Consider the following 18,617-nt stretch of genomic DNA (forward strand, 5'->3'; position numbering starts at 1 on the left):
AATGCCAGGAGCATAGTTCCCACAATGTAGCTGCAAAGTAGATAAAAATTCAATTATCTCACCAGCGTTGTTAGAGTAATAACAATTCTCTATTAAACGTTGTTCACATTTCCACCACTTGTAGCCTCTTTATCACAATACTCCCCTACGCAGCTTATCTCATACAATCTCTTCTACAATCCAAAAAATAAGGTGCTAACTTGGTGAAGCTATGGACAGCAACAGATTGAATCAAAGCTCTGCTGCCTTGCTACATCCAGTAGTGAATGGTGGTGGACAGTTAAATAACTAATCAAGAAGGCAGCTCCACAAATTTCCCGTTCTCAATGATGGAGGATCCCAGCACATCAATGCAAGACAAAGCTGAAACATTTACAACCATCTCCAGAAGGGCCAAGTGAATGGTCCATCAGAGCCTCCTTCTGAGTTTTCCAGCATCTGAGAGGACAGCCTTCAATCAATTTGATTCACTCCATGTCATATTAAATGGCCAAGCATACTGAATGAAGCAAAGGCTATGGGGCCCCAACTGTAGTGCTGAAGGCTTCTGTTCCAGATCTAATTACGTCCCAATACAAACTGTTCCAGTACAGCCGTAACTTTGGCATCTACCTAACAAAGTGAAAAATTGCCCAGATAATTGTTCACAAAAAATCAGAACAAATCCACTACGGCCAATTACTGATCCATCAGCCTACTCTCAAACACTGGCAAGCTGAGTATGGAATATGGTGTCATTGGTCATTGATGGAGCAGCTGAAGATGGTTAGACTAAGGGTACTACCCTGAGGAACTCCTGCAGCAATGTGTTGGAGATGAGATGATTGTCCTGAACAAGTTTGACTCCAACCTCTGGGGTTTTTACCCCCTCATTCCCATTGACTTCAATTTTACTGGGGTTTCTTGATGCAGCATTCAGTCAAATGCTGTGTTGATTTCAAGAACAACCACTCTCACTTCATCTCTGGAACTCAATTCTTTTAATCTATGTAATCTTTGTTTACACAAAGGCTGTAATGATGGCTGGAGCCAAACAGCCCTGGTGGAACCCAAACTAAACCTTGGTGAGCACGTTTTTGCTGAGTAAGTGCCTCTTGATAACACTGTCGATGACACCTTCCGTCATTCTGCTGATGATTAAGAATAAATTGATGGGGCTGTACTTGGCTGGATTGGATTTCCCTTTTTGTGGACAGGACATACCTGGGCACTTTTCCACATTGTCAGGTAGATGCCTGTTATATCTATACTGGAACAGTTTGACTAAGGGCATGGCTAGTTCTTGACCACAAATCTTCAATACGACAGCTGGGATGTTGTCAGGGTCTTTGGCTTTGCAGTATCCAGTACCTTTCGCTATTTCTTAATTCTTAATATCATGTGGAGTGAATCAAACTGTTTGCAGATTGGCATCAATGATGATGGGGACCTCAGGAGAAGGCAGAGGTAGACCAATCAGTTGGCAGTTCAGGCTGAAGATGGTTGTAAATGCTTCAGCCTTGACTTTACTGGGTTCACCCATCATTGAGGATGGGGATGTTTGTGGTGTGTATTCCTCCAGTTAGTTGTTTGATTGTCCACCACAATTCATGACCAAATGGGACAGGACTGCAGAGCTTTGATCTGACTTGTTGCTTGTGGGATCACTTAGCTCTGTCTGTTGCATTGCTGCTTCTGCTGTTTCGCATGTATGTCATCTTGTGTTGTAGCTTCCCTAGGTTGGCACCTCATTTTTTAGCTTACACCTGGTGCTGCTCCAGCTATTATCTTCTACAGTCCTTAGTGGACCAATGTTGTTCTCCTTGATAGTGGTGGTAGAGTGAGGAATATGCCATCCATAAGGTTAGAGATTGTGGTTGATACAATTCTGTTGCTGCTGATGGCCCACAGCACCTTATGGATTTACAGTTTTGAGCTGCTACAGCTGTGCTGTGTCTATCCCATTTAGCACAGCGGTAATGTCGCACTATACAATGGAGGGCATCGCCAGTGTGAAGTCTCCAAGTACAGTACAATGGCCACTCTTATCAATGCTGGCATGGACAGATGTATCTGCAACAGGTAGATTTGTGAAAATGTGGTCAAGTAGTTTTTTACCTCTTGTTGGTTCTCTCATCACCAGGCTCAGTCTAGCAGATATTTCCTTCAGGACTTGGCCAGCTTTGTCAGTAATGGTGCCACCATACTGAGCCACTCTTGTGATGGACATTGTAGTTGTGTTTGTTTGTTTTCTATTTCAAATGTTACTACTTTTCTAAATATTCACTCCCGATCAGGAGTCTGATATACTATTACTGCAGGAACATGTGGAAGATTTAAATGTTTTTATTTTTTTGAAACTATAAAAACTAGCTAACCTAAGTAAATATTTTTCTTGCTACATTTGATAAAAACATATTTTTTCAATCTTCAATCTAGTTTGAAACCTAGTGAACCCAAACAATGTGTCCCTGGTATGCTGAATTTCAAATGAGTTAGATCTAGTGTAGAGCATGCCATTTGATGTGGGGGCTGCACAACTGTTGAGTTCAAAGGTGCCAGAGAGACTAGCTAAGCACTAGGAAGATGGCAAAGCAGTAAACCTAAGAGCTGGGAAATGTGGTTAAGAGTGCAAGAAAACTGCAGAAGTTGGCTAAAAGGTTACAAACAAAAAAGATCATAGACAAAGAAAGGCAAGGAGTTCCAGGAAAGGTAAATACAAATAAATACGGATTGTGAATGCAGAAATGCAGAAGTTAATTTTCCACATTTTTTTTAAAGTTAGATTGATTTGCATTTACACAGGCTGCATCACCTGGAATTTTCAATTAAGGATGGATACTAAAGATTGTATCTGCTACACTCATTAATGGGCACATTAATTCATACACCAAAAGCTGTGAAAATGGAATTCTGGGCTAGACTTGCAATAAAATTACAAGCTTGTAATTCTGTTTCTCCATGCATGGTTGAACATATCATAGCATTGGCATTTTTCAATACTTCAGGCCCACTTACCAGTCTGCTAAGAACCATTTCTTTGTTCCAGACCATTCTAACCACTGTCCAGATAAATTTACACAACTACAACAGAATAAAACATGTTTTAGGCCAACATTTTGTTTAAAAGTTGGTACAGTTGCAACCCAATTTCAAATTTTGGATAAATTGATTTCTAAAGTTTAACATTTGTTAATCAACAAAATAAGCTGCTAATGGTTTCTGTCATGTTTAAATTCAGGGCGTTGGCTGTGTCAAATTAATTGGAAGAAATAATGCTGATTGTTCTACAGATTTAATAAACAGTTACATAATATATCAGCTCACGCTCTGTGTGGGGAAATGAAAAATAAACTTTCACTTTGATGAAAATGATCCATTAGTAATGGGGAGTGGTAGAAAACTGCTGCAAGGTTAGTAAATGTGGAAATCCACCTTCTTACAGAGTAAGTAGAGATATATCAGAGGGCTGCATGTCTTTCTGGTAGTGGTTATATTACTGTTCTGGAGACACGAGTTTAAATCCAATCACACAGCTCAGAAATTTAAATTCATTTATTTTAATTTAATATATTTGATTAAATAAATCTGTAATAGAAAGCTTTATCACTAATCATGACTACTGGATTGTCGTAAAATCCCATTTGCTGCACTAATGTGCTTTAGGGGAGGAAATCTATCATCCCTACATATTCAAGTCTGTATATGACTCCAGACCAACAGCAATGTAGTTGATCCTTAACTTGCCTCTAAAATGGTCCAGACCGCCACTGAGTTGTATCAAAGTGCAGGAAAAAAAACAAGAATAAAATAAGATGGACCACCTGGCTTTGACCCAGGTACCAGGCATGACAAGGAACTCCCAATCCAGTAAGCCCTACACTAAAATCTGGGGACGTGACCAGCTGGAATTACCTCCTCAGTGGTTGTAGCACAGAGTTTTACAGTTGGAAGAGAGTGGCCTTGGGAGTACTCAACATTGATTCCAGAACCCATAAAGTCTCATGGCATCAGATCAAACACAGGGAAGGAAATGTCCTGCTGATTACCAACTACCACCCTCCCTCAGCTGCTGAATCAATGCTTGTCCATATTGAACACCACTGGGAAGAAGCACTGAGGGTTTCAAGGACACAAAATGTACCATCACTAAGAATAACTCGGTAACACCACTATTGACCCAGCTGGCCGTGTCCTAAATGACTATCGGCCAGACTGGGCCTGTGGCATGTGGTGAAAGAATAGATCTAGCAGCTCACAATTGGGCATCCTTAAGAAACAATGGGCTACAATCTGTAACCTCACGGTTCAGTATATCCCTCATTCTGCCATTACTAACAAGCTAGGAGACCAACCATGCTTCAAGGGGAAGTGTAGAAGAGCATGCTATGAGCAGCAATCTATGTATCTAATGAGGTACCTACCTTGCAAAACTAGAACACAGCACTACATGCATGCTAAACAGAGGAAGCTGCATGCTATAGACAGAGCTAAGCAATGCCGTGAGCAGCAAATCAGAACAAAGCTCTACAGTCCAGAATGGTAGTGACCAATTAAACGAGGAGAGGCTCCATGAACTTCTCCATCCCCAAAGATGGCAGAGCTGAACCCAAGTGGAAAAAAAACAAGGCCTATCATTTACAACCATCTTCAGTCTGGAGTGCAGAGTGGATGATCCATCGTGTTGTTCCCCTGAAGTTCCCACCATCACTGAAGCCAACCTTCAGCCAATTTGATTCACTCCATGTGAGGAAAGAAAAGAAAGACTTGCCTTTATACAGTGCCTTTCACAACCACAGTGCTTTTCACAACCACATGACATTCCAAAGCGCTTAGTCAATGAAGTACTTTGAAATGTAATCACTGTTGTAATGTAGGAAACATGGCAGCCAATTTATGCACAGCAAGATCCCACAAACAGCAATGTGATAGTGACCAGATCATCTTTTTTAAGTAGTTGATTGAGAGATAAATGTTGGCCAGGATACCTGGAATATAACCGTTGTTCTTCTTCAAAACAATGCCATGGGATCTTTTACATCCACCCTAGAAGACACACAAGGCTTTGGTTTAACATCTCATCCAAAAGACAGCACCTCAAGCAGTACAAAAGTTGCTTATTACAACACTGGAGTATAAGCTTTGATTGTTATGCTCAAATTTCTGGAGAGGTACTTGAACTCACAACCTTCTGATTCAGAGGCAAGAGTGCTACCAACTGCATCATGGCTAACAAATACGAAACTGAGAAGCAGCTGAATGCATTGGATATAGCAAAGGCTATGGCCCCAACATCTCAGCTGTAGTGCTGAAGACTTGTGCTCCAGAACTGACCACACCTCCACCCAAGCTGTACTAGTTCAGCTGAAATGCTGGCATCTGCCCAACAAAGAGAGTTGTCCAACTACTTCCATGCCCAAATACAGGACAAATCTAATCCAGCCAATTACCATCCTATCAGCCTACTTTCAATTGTCAGCAAAGTGAAGGAAGTAGTTGTCGACAATGCTATCAAGCAGCACTTAATCACCAACAACCCATTCATCAAAACTCAGTTTGGATTCCATCAGGACCATTCAGCTCTAGACCTCATTACAACTTTAATTGATGGAATGTAGCACTTAGAATAGAAGAAACAGGAGCATGAATAGACCAATCAGCCCCTCAGGTCTGCCCCGCCATTCAATAAGTTGATGGCTGATCTGCCCCAGGCCTCAACTCCTCTTGCCTGTAGAATTGTGTTTTCATCAAATGTAATAATATCTTACCATATACAAATATAATGAACAGCAGGAATCCCAGGACAGGTCCCAATGAACAATCACTGGATATTTTCCCAGACATAGAATTTTCCATTTATTATAATCTCGTGTGTCCTGTTGTCAGCAAATTCTATAAATCAAATGAAGGGCGCCAACATGGAATATCTTAATCTCTCTTTTCTCATTACATATACTGACTGACCAGCTGTGTATTTCTAACATTTTCTGTTTTAATTGAAGATTTACAATATCTTCATATGCTTCTTTAGACTTCTCAATTAAGTTAGTGATATATTCCATGATCTTTAATCTTCCCTTCCAGTGTCATATTATAAAGTTTGGAAAGTACAAGTAATCTACATCTATATTACTCACCACATAACAATTATTCACAAGATGATGCAAGGACACAAGATGGTGCAAAGACAAAAGAACCTGAAAAAGAGCAAAGCATCCATAGGAAAACATTCATTTTCTGAATGCAAACTTTGCTGATCAGAGAAAAGGAAAACTTTCTATTGGACCTGGTCTTCTGGAATTGTATCGAGGGAGCAGTCAAAGTTGGCTCGATATAGGAAACCAAGATCTGAAATGGCTTGTATTGTGATATCACTTTAAAGGAATATGTAAATGAGCAAATAACCAGGATCTGAATCAGCATTTGGCCAGCTGCTAACAGTGTGTAGGAATTGCAGCTGTGCTATCCTTGTGAGCAATAGTTGCTGAATCTATAAAGTAGACCTGTCTGCTGAGCCATCCTGTGATGTATTTTCGAATAAACTGGATCCAGTTTACCAGTCCTGATGCGAGATTGGTGTGTTTGTATAAAGCAGAGGTAGAAACAACAGCTTGAACTCCAGATATTTAAAATGAGCAAGTAAAGGTTCCATTTTATGTTCAAACGCAGTAGGAAAAGGAATAAGGATGGATCTAACTCCTATGTGTTACCTCTTAAGAATGATCCCATTTGTAATTCTAGATAACTGATGAGTGAAGTGGGTAGAATTGGATGAGCAAGAGGAACTGCATAAACTGGTTGATACATTGAAAGAGCTGTGTGGTCATAAACTCCATTCAATCAAGTGGCTTTTCTGCATCTACCGTGAGGAATATATTTGGATCAGCTATGTATAAGCATATCCAGAAATGCATAGATGTAAAGCTGCAGATTACATTCTGCAATGTTATTGTATGAATACTTGATAAGATTCTATAATATTCCTCTTTTCCCTATTTTAATCGGTAGTCCTAATCTATATATTTTTAATTTCTGTACTTTGATGCTCATGGGAATCATTGTGCATGAATCCCAAAAAGCTAGCATACAAGTTCAACAGGTAATAGGGAAGGCAAGTGGAACGTTGGCCTTTATTTCAAAGGGAATGGAGTATAAAAATAGGGAAGCCTTGCTAAAACTATACAAGGCACTAGTTAGACCACACCTAGAATACTGTGAACAATTTTGGTCCCCTTATCTAAGGAAAGATGTACTGGCATTGGAGGCAGTCCAGAAAAGGTTCACTAGGTCCCAGGTATGGAGGGATTTTCTTATGAGGAGAGGTTGAGTAGGTTGGGCCTGTACTCATTGGAATTTAGAAGAATGAGAAGTGACTTTATTGAAACATATAAGATTCTTAGGGGGCTTCACAGGGTAGATGCTGAGAGGTTGTTTCCCCTTGTGGAAGATTCTAGGACCAGAGAGCATAATCCCAGAGCCCATTTAAAAACAAGATGAGGAGGAAATTCTTCTCTCAGAGAGAAGTCAATCTTTGGAATTTACCGCAGAGGGCTGTAGAGGCTGTGTCGTTAAAATATATTCACGGCTGAGATAGGCAGATTTTTAATCAGTAAGGGAATCAAGAGTTATGGGGAAAAGGCAGAAAAGTGGAGTTGAGGATTATTAGATCAGCCATGATCTAATTGAATGGCAGAGCAGACTCGAAGGGCTGAATGGCCTACTTCTGCTCTTATGTCTTATGGTCTTATTAATTCTGGGCATTAATTCCACATGTGAATTTCACTATTAAACACCTTTGCTCATAATTTCCTAAAAGTGTCTATTGTGTCTTGATTCTCATGGAGCCTGATAACTTTTAAAGATGGATATGAATTTCCGAGTGACCAACACAGAATTGCGCGACAAAATTTCAAGTTTTAAGACTTTTACTGTAACAAGCAAACTAAAATCAACATTAGCTAAACATTAATTAGTAGGCAACTTATACACTCAACTACTGGAAAGATATCCCCCTTTAACTTCTAACATGACCAAAAACCCCACGCGGCATTTATACATTACACTGCACTCTGCAGAACTATAGTCTTTACAGGAACCAATCCAAAGTTAGTCCCAGCTTCCAACAGGCTCACTTCCCCCTGTTTTGCAAGTTGTAAGGTCCAGCGTCCATCGAAAACTGTTTCCCTCAGTGTTCTGAGAATCCCCAAGTCAACTTCCAACAGCAAGGCCCACTCCGGTGACTCCTTCTGCCAGCCACAGCATGGCAAATCTTCCAGTGTCCTTAAATCTCTACAATTCCCATCTCTTTGACTAGTGAATTAGCTCCAACCTGCATTCTGCCTGATGGCTAAGATAGAACAGCATTTTTCTCTTGTTATCCACAGTAGCTGCTGTTCCCCTGTCTCTTTGGGATTCTCATTTTCTCTCTCTCTCTCTCCTTCTGGGATCTCTGAATCCAACTGCCTGAGAGCCTGTAAGTCTGCCCTTGGAAAAGCCAGTGCTCCTTTCCTTGTGTCCAGGTTGTTGAACAGAATTAGGAGGAGATCTCATGCCTCTCTCCATTACTCCATTTTAACTTTAATTAAAGAGACAGTTTAAAACATAACCATCTTATAAAAGCTCACATTCATAACAACAATAACATTCCACTGTAATTATGGCAAAAGATTGGTGAAAACTGTAAAACGTGTAAACATCCAATTATTCTGTTGCCCTGGATTCTCTGCCAAACTGTAGGGGTATGGAGAACCCCAGTAGAAATCCTACCCTCTATGTACAAAATGCAGTTGGGCTCCTGCTTCATTGAGGTTGGGATATCCATGCTGCCACCTCCTTCTGTTACTTGTGTAATTATACGCCACCATTCACGCGTGGATGTAGCAGGACTCCTGAGCTTTGATCTGATTCGAAGCTTGTGGGATTGTTTGGCTGTGTCCATTGTATGCTGCTTAGCTGTTTAGTATTCATGTTGGCACCTCATTTTTGAGTTATACATTTTGTTGTTCCTGCTGTTGTACACTTAACAGGGCTGACAGGGCTGCATATGCCTTTGTTATGTCCAGTGCCTGGGCCAATAGTTAGAGGCAAATCCATGATACCATGGCTGGCACAGTTATACAAAGAAGACTGGAAGAACAATAGTGATAGGAGATTCGAAAGCAAAATAGGCAGCTGTTTCTGTGGCCACAAAATTGGGTCCAGGTTGATATATTGCCTCCCTGGTGTCAGGGTCAAGGATGTCACTGAACAGCTGCAAAGAACCCTGAAAGGGGAGAATAAACAGCCAGCAGTCGTGGTCCACATCAGAACCCACAACATAGGTAGAAAGAGGGATATGGCCTTGTAATTAGAATTTGGGGAGCTAGGTAGGAAATTATCAAGCAGTTCCTTAAAAGTCGCAATCTCCAGATTACTTTTGGGTGCCAGACACAAATAACTATAGAAATAAAAGGATAGAGCAGCTGAAAGTGTGGCTGGAGAGATAGTGCAGGAGGAAGGGCTTTAGATTCTTGAGACATTGGGACATCAAAAGGACAAAGACAGGTTGGTGGAATGGGCAGACAAGTTGCAGATGAAATTTAATGCAGAGAAGTGTGAAGTGATTAATTTTGGTAAGAATAATGTGGAGAGACAATATAAAATAAAAGATACAATTCTAATTGGGGTGCAGGAGCAGAGGTTTATATGTGCATAAATCATTGAAGGTGCCAGGACAGGTTGAGGGAGTAGTTAATAAAGCCTATAGCATCCTGGGCTTTATCAATAGGTGCATAGAGCACAAAAGCAAGGAATTTATGTTAAACCTTTATTAAGAAGAGTGTGATGACATTAGAGAGGGTGCAGAAAAGATTCAAAAGAATGGTTCCAGGGATGAGGAGCTTCAGTTATGTAGAAAGATTGAAGCAGAGAAGGTTGAGGGGAGATTTGTTAAGAGGTATTCAAAACCATGAGGGGTCTGGACAGAGTAGATGGGGAGAAAGTGTTCCACTGGTGGAAGGATCGAGAACCAAAGGGCACAGATTTAAGGTGATTGGCAAAGAAGCAATGGTAACATGAGCAATTAGAATCTGGAATACAATGTCTGAGAGGGTGGTGGAGGCAAGTCAATTGAGGCAAATGTTGGCTTTGTGCTAGGTATGTTCTCAACCAGCACAGAGTTTTCTATCTGTTTCCCATTGACTTCAACTTTATGAGGGTTCCTCAATACCACACTTGCCTTGATGTCATAGTCGGACTCTCACACCTATTTTCTCCAAGTTTGGACCAAGGCTGTAATGAGGTCTGAAATGAGTGGCCGTGGTGGAACCCAAACTGGGCATTGATGAGCAAGTGTCATTTGATAGCATTGTTATTGATCCCTTCCATCACTTTGCTGATGATTGAAGGTAGACTGATGGAGTAATTGGCTGGATTGAATTTATCCTGCTTCAGCCTTATCTTTGGCACTCAGGGATTGGGCTCCTGCTTCATTGAGGTTGGGATATCCATGCTGCCACCTCCTTCTGTTACTTGTGTAATTATACGCCACCATTCACGCATGGATGTAGCAGGACTCCTGAGCTTTGATCTGATTCGAAGCTTGTGGGATTGTTTGGCTGTGTCCATTGTATGCTGCTTAGCTGTTTAGTATTCATGTTGACACCTCATTTTTGAGGTATACATTTTGTTGTTCCTGCTGTTGTACACTTAACAGGGCTGACAGGGCTGCATACGCCTTTGTTATGTCCAGTGCCTAGGCCAATGGTGGCCAGTTTGTCCAGTTTTGTTCATATTAGATCTTCTCATAGCAGTTTGATACAAATAAGTCGCTTTCTAGGCCATTTCAGTGGCCAGTTACATTGCTGTGGGTCAGAAGTCAGAAAAAAGCCATACTGCGTAAGGATGGGTAATGTTCTTCTCTAAAGGACATTATGAGCCAGATGAGTTATTATGGCAATTCAGTAGTTTCATGGCCACCATTACTGTTACTAGTTTTTATTCCATATTTATTTATTTAACTAAATTTAAATTCTCCAGCTACCATGGTGGGATTTGGACTCATGACTGCTGATTGTTAATCCAGGTCTCTAGATTACTAGTTCAGTAACCATGTTATCATACTCATCACTTGATACCAGTTGCATATGTACATAGGATTACATTGGATATATGGCAGTAAGTTCTGCAGAAAGGAACATCTGCGAATACATCATCCTTTTTAGAAATAAAAGATTAGTATGAAATGGTACAAACTTATAATTAGCTATTTCACATGGTAGAATAGCAACAGTGAAACTATGAAGAAGATAACAAGCATGGAAGTTATATAAGTCTGCAGAAAATTAATTTGTTAAAAAGAATTATTGACTAAGGACAACAATGACAACTTGAATTTAGATAATAAAATAATAGAATGGTTACATCAGAGAAGGAGGCCATTGGATCTTCATGTCTGTGCTGGCCCTCTGCAACAGCTACATACAGAGCTCCCCTTAACCCTCTTTAGGCTTATCCAATATCTTTGTGAAAGCCAAGATTGAATCTGCCTCCACCACACTCTCAGGTAATGCTTTCCATATCCTAATTACTCATTATGCAAAAAAATTTTGGACCCAGCGGTCTGTGTACGCCCGCCGCCATCCACACATTTGACTATCACCTATGACTCAGTTGGTAACACTCTCACCTCTTGAGTTAGAAGGTTGTGGTTTCAAGTTCCACTCCTGAGACTTAAGCATAAAAATCTAGACTGACACTCCAGTGGACCTCTGATAGTGCAGTACTATGAGAGGATTCGTCTTTCTCGCAGGATGTTAAACTGAGCCTGTGCACGCTCTCAAGGCAGGTGTAGAAGATCCCATGCTACTATTTTGAAGAAGAGCAGGGAAATCTGGTGCTCTGGTCAAAATGTATCCCTCAATCAGCATCACAAAAACAGATTTAGCTGGTCATTTTCACATTGTGCTTTGTGGGAACTTGCTATGCAGAAATTGGCTTCTTACTCTCCTATATTACAACATTAAAGCACTTCAGAAGTGTAGCCATTGTCTGTAAAGAACATGGGGTGGCCTGAGTTGTGAGAGGCGCTATATAAATGGAACTCTCTTTTGTGGTTGTTGCCACAAAGTGTCTCTTCCCACTCCTGCACCACCCCTTCTGGATACCCCCAAGGACGCCAATGAACAACAGTTTCAATCACAAAAACGGGTTCTATTATGCATAAAATAAGTGATTTTGCAAACACGACATCTGCAAATGTCTTCACCTACCACAAGCAGCGCAATTTCCTGCCCGAGCCTGCTGAGCCAATGACATTGACAGCAGGAGTTTTCAAGTGTGTAAATGGGCGCGGTTCTTTGAAATTTAGAGAGAAATTTATTTTTCTTCCATTTTCTTCCCAATTTAGATGCAGTACACAGGTTAGATACTTAAAACTGGCTGTGCAATATCAATTGCAAAGGAAGAATTTATTCTTGGAAATCAGGTTTAAGGAGCAAATGTGTCAGAACAGCAGGAGATCGACCGCCCCACATGTACATTGAATGAACACAGTTCTTTGTAAGAAACCCGAATAGGCAGAGTTAATAAATATGGAAGAATTTAATGAGGTGGGGACGGGGACTTGGTTAATCCCCGAAATCATAAATTAGCACTAGCGTTTGGGATTAAATCCTTTAATCATGGTTGGATCATGCAGTGGCATATACTTGGACAACTTTCCAGCACTTTCAAATACAGTTGCAACCCTTCTCCCAGCCTCTCGCCGGGTTTTATTTGGAGTGATGAAATGCAGGCAAGTTATTTCCTACAGTCGAGAAAAAACGTTTCATCCAAAGACATCAGTCTGTGCTGAAAGAACCAGGTTTCTCAAAGACAAAACTTTGTCGTAAGTAAAACATGTTACTGTTTTTGCTACTAAATTTACGGAATCGAATGTAAATGACAAACAATAGCGTTTTTAAAAGATTTGTACAAAACATGTTTATTTCAGTGAAGCTTCCCTACTATACAAAGTCTGTGTAACAATGGCATGGTTAGATTTGTGGCCCTGAAGCTTCAACATTTTAACAGAAATATTCCTGGCGAATCTGACTGTTCATACCTAATTACCGAATAATTATTCTGGTTTTAAAAGAGTGCTGTCAACTTTTTAATACCTGGGAAATTAGCAATCGTGAACAAACTTTGGAACGTGCCTTTAGAAAATTGCATGCTGCCCGATATGAGAGCTGAGATCCATCGTTTCATTCCAGTGTGGCAAAGTTATTATGAGGTGGAGCCTGACAGCCGAGGGCAAAACAAAATTAGTTTCATTTTATAAGAAAGCATTAAGAAATATAAGGGTTAAGTGCAGATGACGATTAGTTTTAGTAATGCAAGAAAAGCCGAAATATTTTGAGAACTTGAAAATTTAACCAAAAGCAAACCCATAGCTGACTTGAAAATATGCACATTCTGTACGTCCATCCCAACAGAAATAAGTCTCCAGGATGGTAATGATAATTCACAAATTCTCGATATTATGGCCAGATCTTTATTTCCCAAATGTGTGTGCACGTCACAGCTCTTTTTGCACGAGAACACTCGGAATGCCCTGTAGATCCTCATTATTAGACGATATTTATCCATCAGATAAGGGGAACATGCAACGCCCAGGGCTGGAGGCTTTAACAACAGGGACGTACAGTAGATTGTTACGTCTGATTGACCAAATACTTCTTAAAGTCTGTACTAAAAAAATACGCGATACCCTGAGAATGAAGTTTATTGGATACCAGTTATATTTTTGTTACTCCTGTATCTTTGCTGCAAAGTTATGTGGACTCGAGTTATTTATAAATTCGTAAATATTTACAAGTCAGAATTTTTAATGTGTTACTGTCTCTTTTTAGGCTAATCTCCGAGCATTACTTAAATAAGAAAACACATTAGACGGACACTGTCATCAAGAATGCGAGGACCTTAAATGCCTTATAATGCACAGTTCAAAAGGTTGTTAGTTGGATTGTTTGTTCTGACCAGTGCTGGTCCGACTGGCGGCCCAGCCTTGACAAAATGCTGCAACAGATTTTACAGGACATGTATATCGATCCAGCTGTCCTAGACCAACTGAATGAAGAACAAAAGCAGATTTTATTCCTAAAGATGAGACAAGAGCAAGTTCGAAGATGGAAAGAAAGAGAAGAAAAAGCAGAAAGAGAGCAGAAAAAGATAAAGAAAACAGGTACTCAGAAATGTCTGATGTCGATTAATATTCTTTTAACCGGAAAGTAGTAATATTTACTCAGAAGAAGTAGAGGTTTCCTGACATTGTCCCTTTAAAAAATAATGCTAACTTAATTTGGATAATGATTAATTTTCCCAGTATTTAACGGGATACAGTTTAACAGAATAGGTGCATTTAGAACTTGTTTTGGGGAGATCTAACAACTTTATTGTTTGAGAAACTATTAATTTCATTTGTAAATTCAAAACAAAGTGCCTGACACATCTAGGAAGAATCTAAATTATAAACATTCAATCTCAATGGTCGTAATTTGGCACTTGAATTATCATTTATTTCTAGACTGAATATTTTCCTTAGGATAAATGATGTCAGTGGTGAGAATTGATACTTTAATTCTAGTGTCAATATTAAAAATTCCTAGGTTAGCTATAACTTCCAGGGTAAAAATGGACTATGTAGCAGTAATTTAGCATCTTAATTTCAAAAGAATATCCTCTACCAAATAAAGATTAAAATAACCTGAATGGCATCAGGAATCTCTCTTACCTGGGTAAACAAGTAATATGATGATAAATAACAGACAGTTCAATTTTGCGGACTTGCACACAACTAGGAATAAGTTTCCGAATCCCCATGTACCTTCATTTTGGACTGCAGCAGTTATCAGAGAGAGACTTTCATTGTATCAGTCTGTAATGGATTAAAGGATTAGATCCAAGAGAAGGGATGCATTTTGCATGTCAGGGAATGCAGCATAACATTATTCTTTTTTAAAAAAACATATATGAGCAGTCCCACTATTATACTTTTGTTTTCTAATGAGACCCCCTACCCCAAATAAAGCAACTGACTTTTGCCTCAGCTGCACTGTTATGCATGATGAAATTTACATGGTTATAAAACGATGTGGAATATATGCTTAATGGTGCTGATGACAAGAGGAGGGATATTGACAAGATATTGAGTGGGGAAATATATGTTTACTCCTGGCCTGTTGATAGATTGGGATACTGTGCTCATTCGCTAAACTGTCATGCAATATTTGGATTTCTGGACTCTAAAGGTGTCAAGGGGTATGGGGAGAGCATAGGGATATGGCGTTGAGATGGAGGATCAGCCATGATGATATTAAATGGCGAAGCAGGCTTGAAGGGCCGAATGACCTACTCCTCCTATTTTCTATGTTTCTACGTATCATTTACTGCAGTTTGGCAATAACATAAGCATGGCAATATAACAAAATCCCTCTTTGCTCTACTAATGTTGAAAGTGAGGGAAAAGTCAGCTACAGCATTATTTTTGCCAATTTAAACACTGCTACAACTTCAACATGTTTTATAATTATGCCAATGAATGGAGGTAGCAATATTTATTTCTACTTACATGTTGGTGAGTGCAGGAGAGCAATGGTGGCAGTGTAGCTACAAATCTTGTATCTACAAGCATTGTCAGCATCTTTCCATCTACGAAAGATGATGGACACACAGCAGACAATCCATTTCAGATGTGATGTCTTTATATGGCCTTTGCTAATTGCTGAAGAGACCAATCCTTGAAAGGCAGATTCCTCCACAAGTGCCATCCATGAAGCTCCCAGGTGTCCTTGTAGGTTATTGTATTTGGCGTTGGAGCCTGTTGTCAAGCTGTTGTAGCTGCTGGTCATTGTGATGATGCACGCCAACCCACATGAGGTCTTGGCATTTTCCTCTGTCATCCGCGAATGACTCCCAGGTGTAATAATCGATGTTTCATGTCACACTTGCAAGCATCCTTGAAATGGAGTTTTGGACATTCTACTGGTCATCTTCATATTATCTTATTTACATTACTTTATATTATTTACATTATGTATAATGTTAAAAAGAACATAATTCACAAATAGTCAGGAAATGATTCTAAGCTATGCTTGATGTTAATAGTCACCATTGCCTATTATATCACAATCTACACCTTAGAAAAGCACAATTACTTCTGGTTGTCACTTCAGAAATGTGACTACATTTCAAAAGTAATTTAACAGCTGTAAACTACTTGAGGACATCTTGAGAATGTAAAAGGCACTGTATAAGTACAAGTTCTTTCTTTCATTGTATTCAACTTGGATGAGAACAATTGTGTAGAGGCTTGTCATACAAAAGGAATTTTTAATAACATAATATATTGTAATAAATTGACATTTCTTGGGAAAATTGTGTTATGGTGAAGAGGACATTATGCTCTGATCAGTAGTGAACGTGAATGCACAGTTCCTCAGAGGAAATGAAATGACAAGAGCTAAATAATAAGAGTCTTGCCCTAATATGGGTACAATCCTTAGCTAAGCTCCCCTGCCTGTGAACATTTCAGTGTGCCTCCATATTTATGTATAGTACAAAAAGGACCAGATGGTGGACTGAAAAAGTGAAAGGATGCATAAAATTGTCTTTCCAAAAATTAAACATTTTAATCCATTTAAAATAATAAATCATGTTGCTAATAGATTTAAGAATATAACAAACATTGTAAATTAAAATAATTCTTTCAAACCCACTCATGCATTTATCTTTTTTTTGTTATATTCGACTTTCTTCTTACATATTTTTCATTCTAGTTCTAATTTTAAAAAATGTGGTTATGCTTTGAAACATAATTGTGATAGCTATGCTGTACCATTTGTAAGCATAACAGCCTACTGGAGTTCTAAAGACCCATGCCCACATAATTTGTATGTATGTGATAATGCCTGTGATTTTTATTTTGGAGAAATTGGACTGTTGAGGGTGAATTAATTTATATCTAGTGGTCTGAAGGAGCGGCGAAGAGAACTAAAATGCAAATGATGCTAAACATGATTTCTATAATGTATGTGCCCTATGATTATCTGTGGTGCTAATAATGTATTAATAACTTTACCAGTTTAATTGTTACTGTTTGGATATAGGTGCATGATAACAACACACCTTCTAACTTGTCCCTGGAAGTTGACCCTAATGGTAAAGTAAAATCAGAAAGAACAATGCCCTCTTCCCTGGCAAGAATAATACTGATTCCTAGATGTTAGATAAATATTTTGAATTGCACTGGCTACCTATTTTGAAGTGAGTAATTACTTCACACAATACCCCAATTTTCACCTCCAGTAGTAATATTGGGCAGAATTTTATGTCCTTTGGGCAGGCGTGCGCCCAACCCGATCGGGCGTAAAATCGCACTAAGTGACATCGGGCAAGTGTCCTGGCATCATCACGCACTTGCGCGATATTTCCCTTGGTGGGCGCGCGCATCAGTTGAAAGCGCATCTGCCCACAATTTAACAGGCAATTAAGCCCATTAACGACACAATTGAATGTGATTTTTCGTGGCCTGTCCAACCTTATGGTTGGCGGACGGGCCAATTGGCCAGGCAGCCTTTCCATTTTTCATGAAACCCAAGGGTGGGATGAAACCTCCATTAGGAAATAGAATGAAAATAAATATCTGGGGACAACATTGCTTTCAGGTGTTTGATTGTGCTGCATGGACATTTTTTTCCAGCTTTTTATATGCTTTATTTTATTATTTGCAGGCCTGCAGCTCCCTGAGGGAGCTGTCTGCCTTCAGGGAGCTTTCTCACAGTGCTCACCCACGTCTGCCGTGACATCGTCACCCACCCTCTTTCCACCCCCAACCCCGGCAGTGCTGAGCTTTTCAGGGTGCATTTCACGCTGGCTGGCCAATTAACAGCTAGCCAGAGTGAAATCGTGGTCGGGGCCCGATCGTGGTCAGGGACCCATTTCCCGTCCACTCCAGGGCCTGCCAATTGCGTGCACGCAACGAGGGAAAAGTTCAGGCCATTGGTCTCTTACCAGCATTTCATGGGTCTTTAGCTGAAATGAAGAAGTGGAAATTGAGAAAGTGCAACCACTGGAAAAGATGGAGTGAACGTCAGGTGTTAGTGACAATAGAAGGTGAAGGATCAGGTCAGCTCGGAGAAAGACTGATTGTTTGCGCAATATCAGAAAAATTTCAGTGAACAGAGAGATGCCTACAGCCCCTTGTGGACTATGGCTAATTATGGCTGGTGGATTATCTCTAAAATATAGGAATAAAATTGCTGGGAAAAAAAGATTTTGTGATTCATTAGGACTGATTGTGGAAACTGCCTTACACAATAATAGTAAATTACCTGCGCTTGTTTAATTAGCATAACTTAGGGAAATTTTAAATACTTCTAACTGGAATTTAGCACTGAACCAGTGTTTAACATTATAGCAGAATAAACAATAAGTAGAGTAATTTCATAATAAAACACATCTTTTCCCAAAATAGTTAACATAAACAATACTGATGCGGTTTTTGCTCTGACTGTAGTTTTCTCTCGTTCACACCATAACAGTAGTTTGACCTTCAACTTAGAATGCAGAATTGTATATATATGAATACACTGAAAATTTTGGACACATTCCCATAATGA

The 18,617-nt window shown here is 39.7% G+C and overlaps 1 protein-coding gene across 3 annotated transcripts in view; it reads left to right on the forward strand.

The window, feature by feature from the left end:
- LOC121281304 (SH2 domain-containing protein 4B-like) overlaps positions 1–18,617 on the forward strand; it is a 95,461-nt gene that overhangs the window by 32,121 nt on the left and 44,723 nt on the right. For 2 of the 3 annotated variants that reach the window (XM_041194183.1, XM_041194181.1), the window contains exons 1-2: positions 12,598–12,844; positions 13,851–14,182. In XM_041194183.1, the coding sequence (XP_041050117.1) occupies positions 14,014–14,182 (169 nt within the window). In that variant the 5' untranslated portion in view covers positions 12,598–12,844; positions 13,851–14,013. Of the gene's footprint in view, positions 1–12,597; positions 12,845–13,850; positions 14,183–18,617 lie in introns of those variants that run through there. The other variant, XM_041194182.1, reaches the window with a different exon arrangement.

Source organism: Carcharodon carcharias, chromosome 8 (genome assembly GCF_017639515.1).
Source record: "Carcharodon carcharias isolate sCarCar2 chromosome 8, sCarCar2.pri, whole genome shotgun sequence".
Lineage (NCBI taxonomy): Eukaryota > Metazoa > Chordata > Chondrichthyes > Lamniformes > Lamnidae > Carcharodon > Carcharodon carcharias.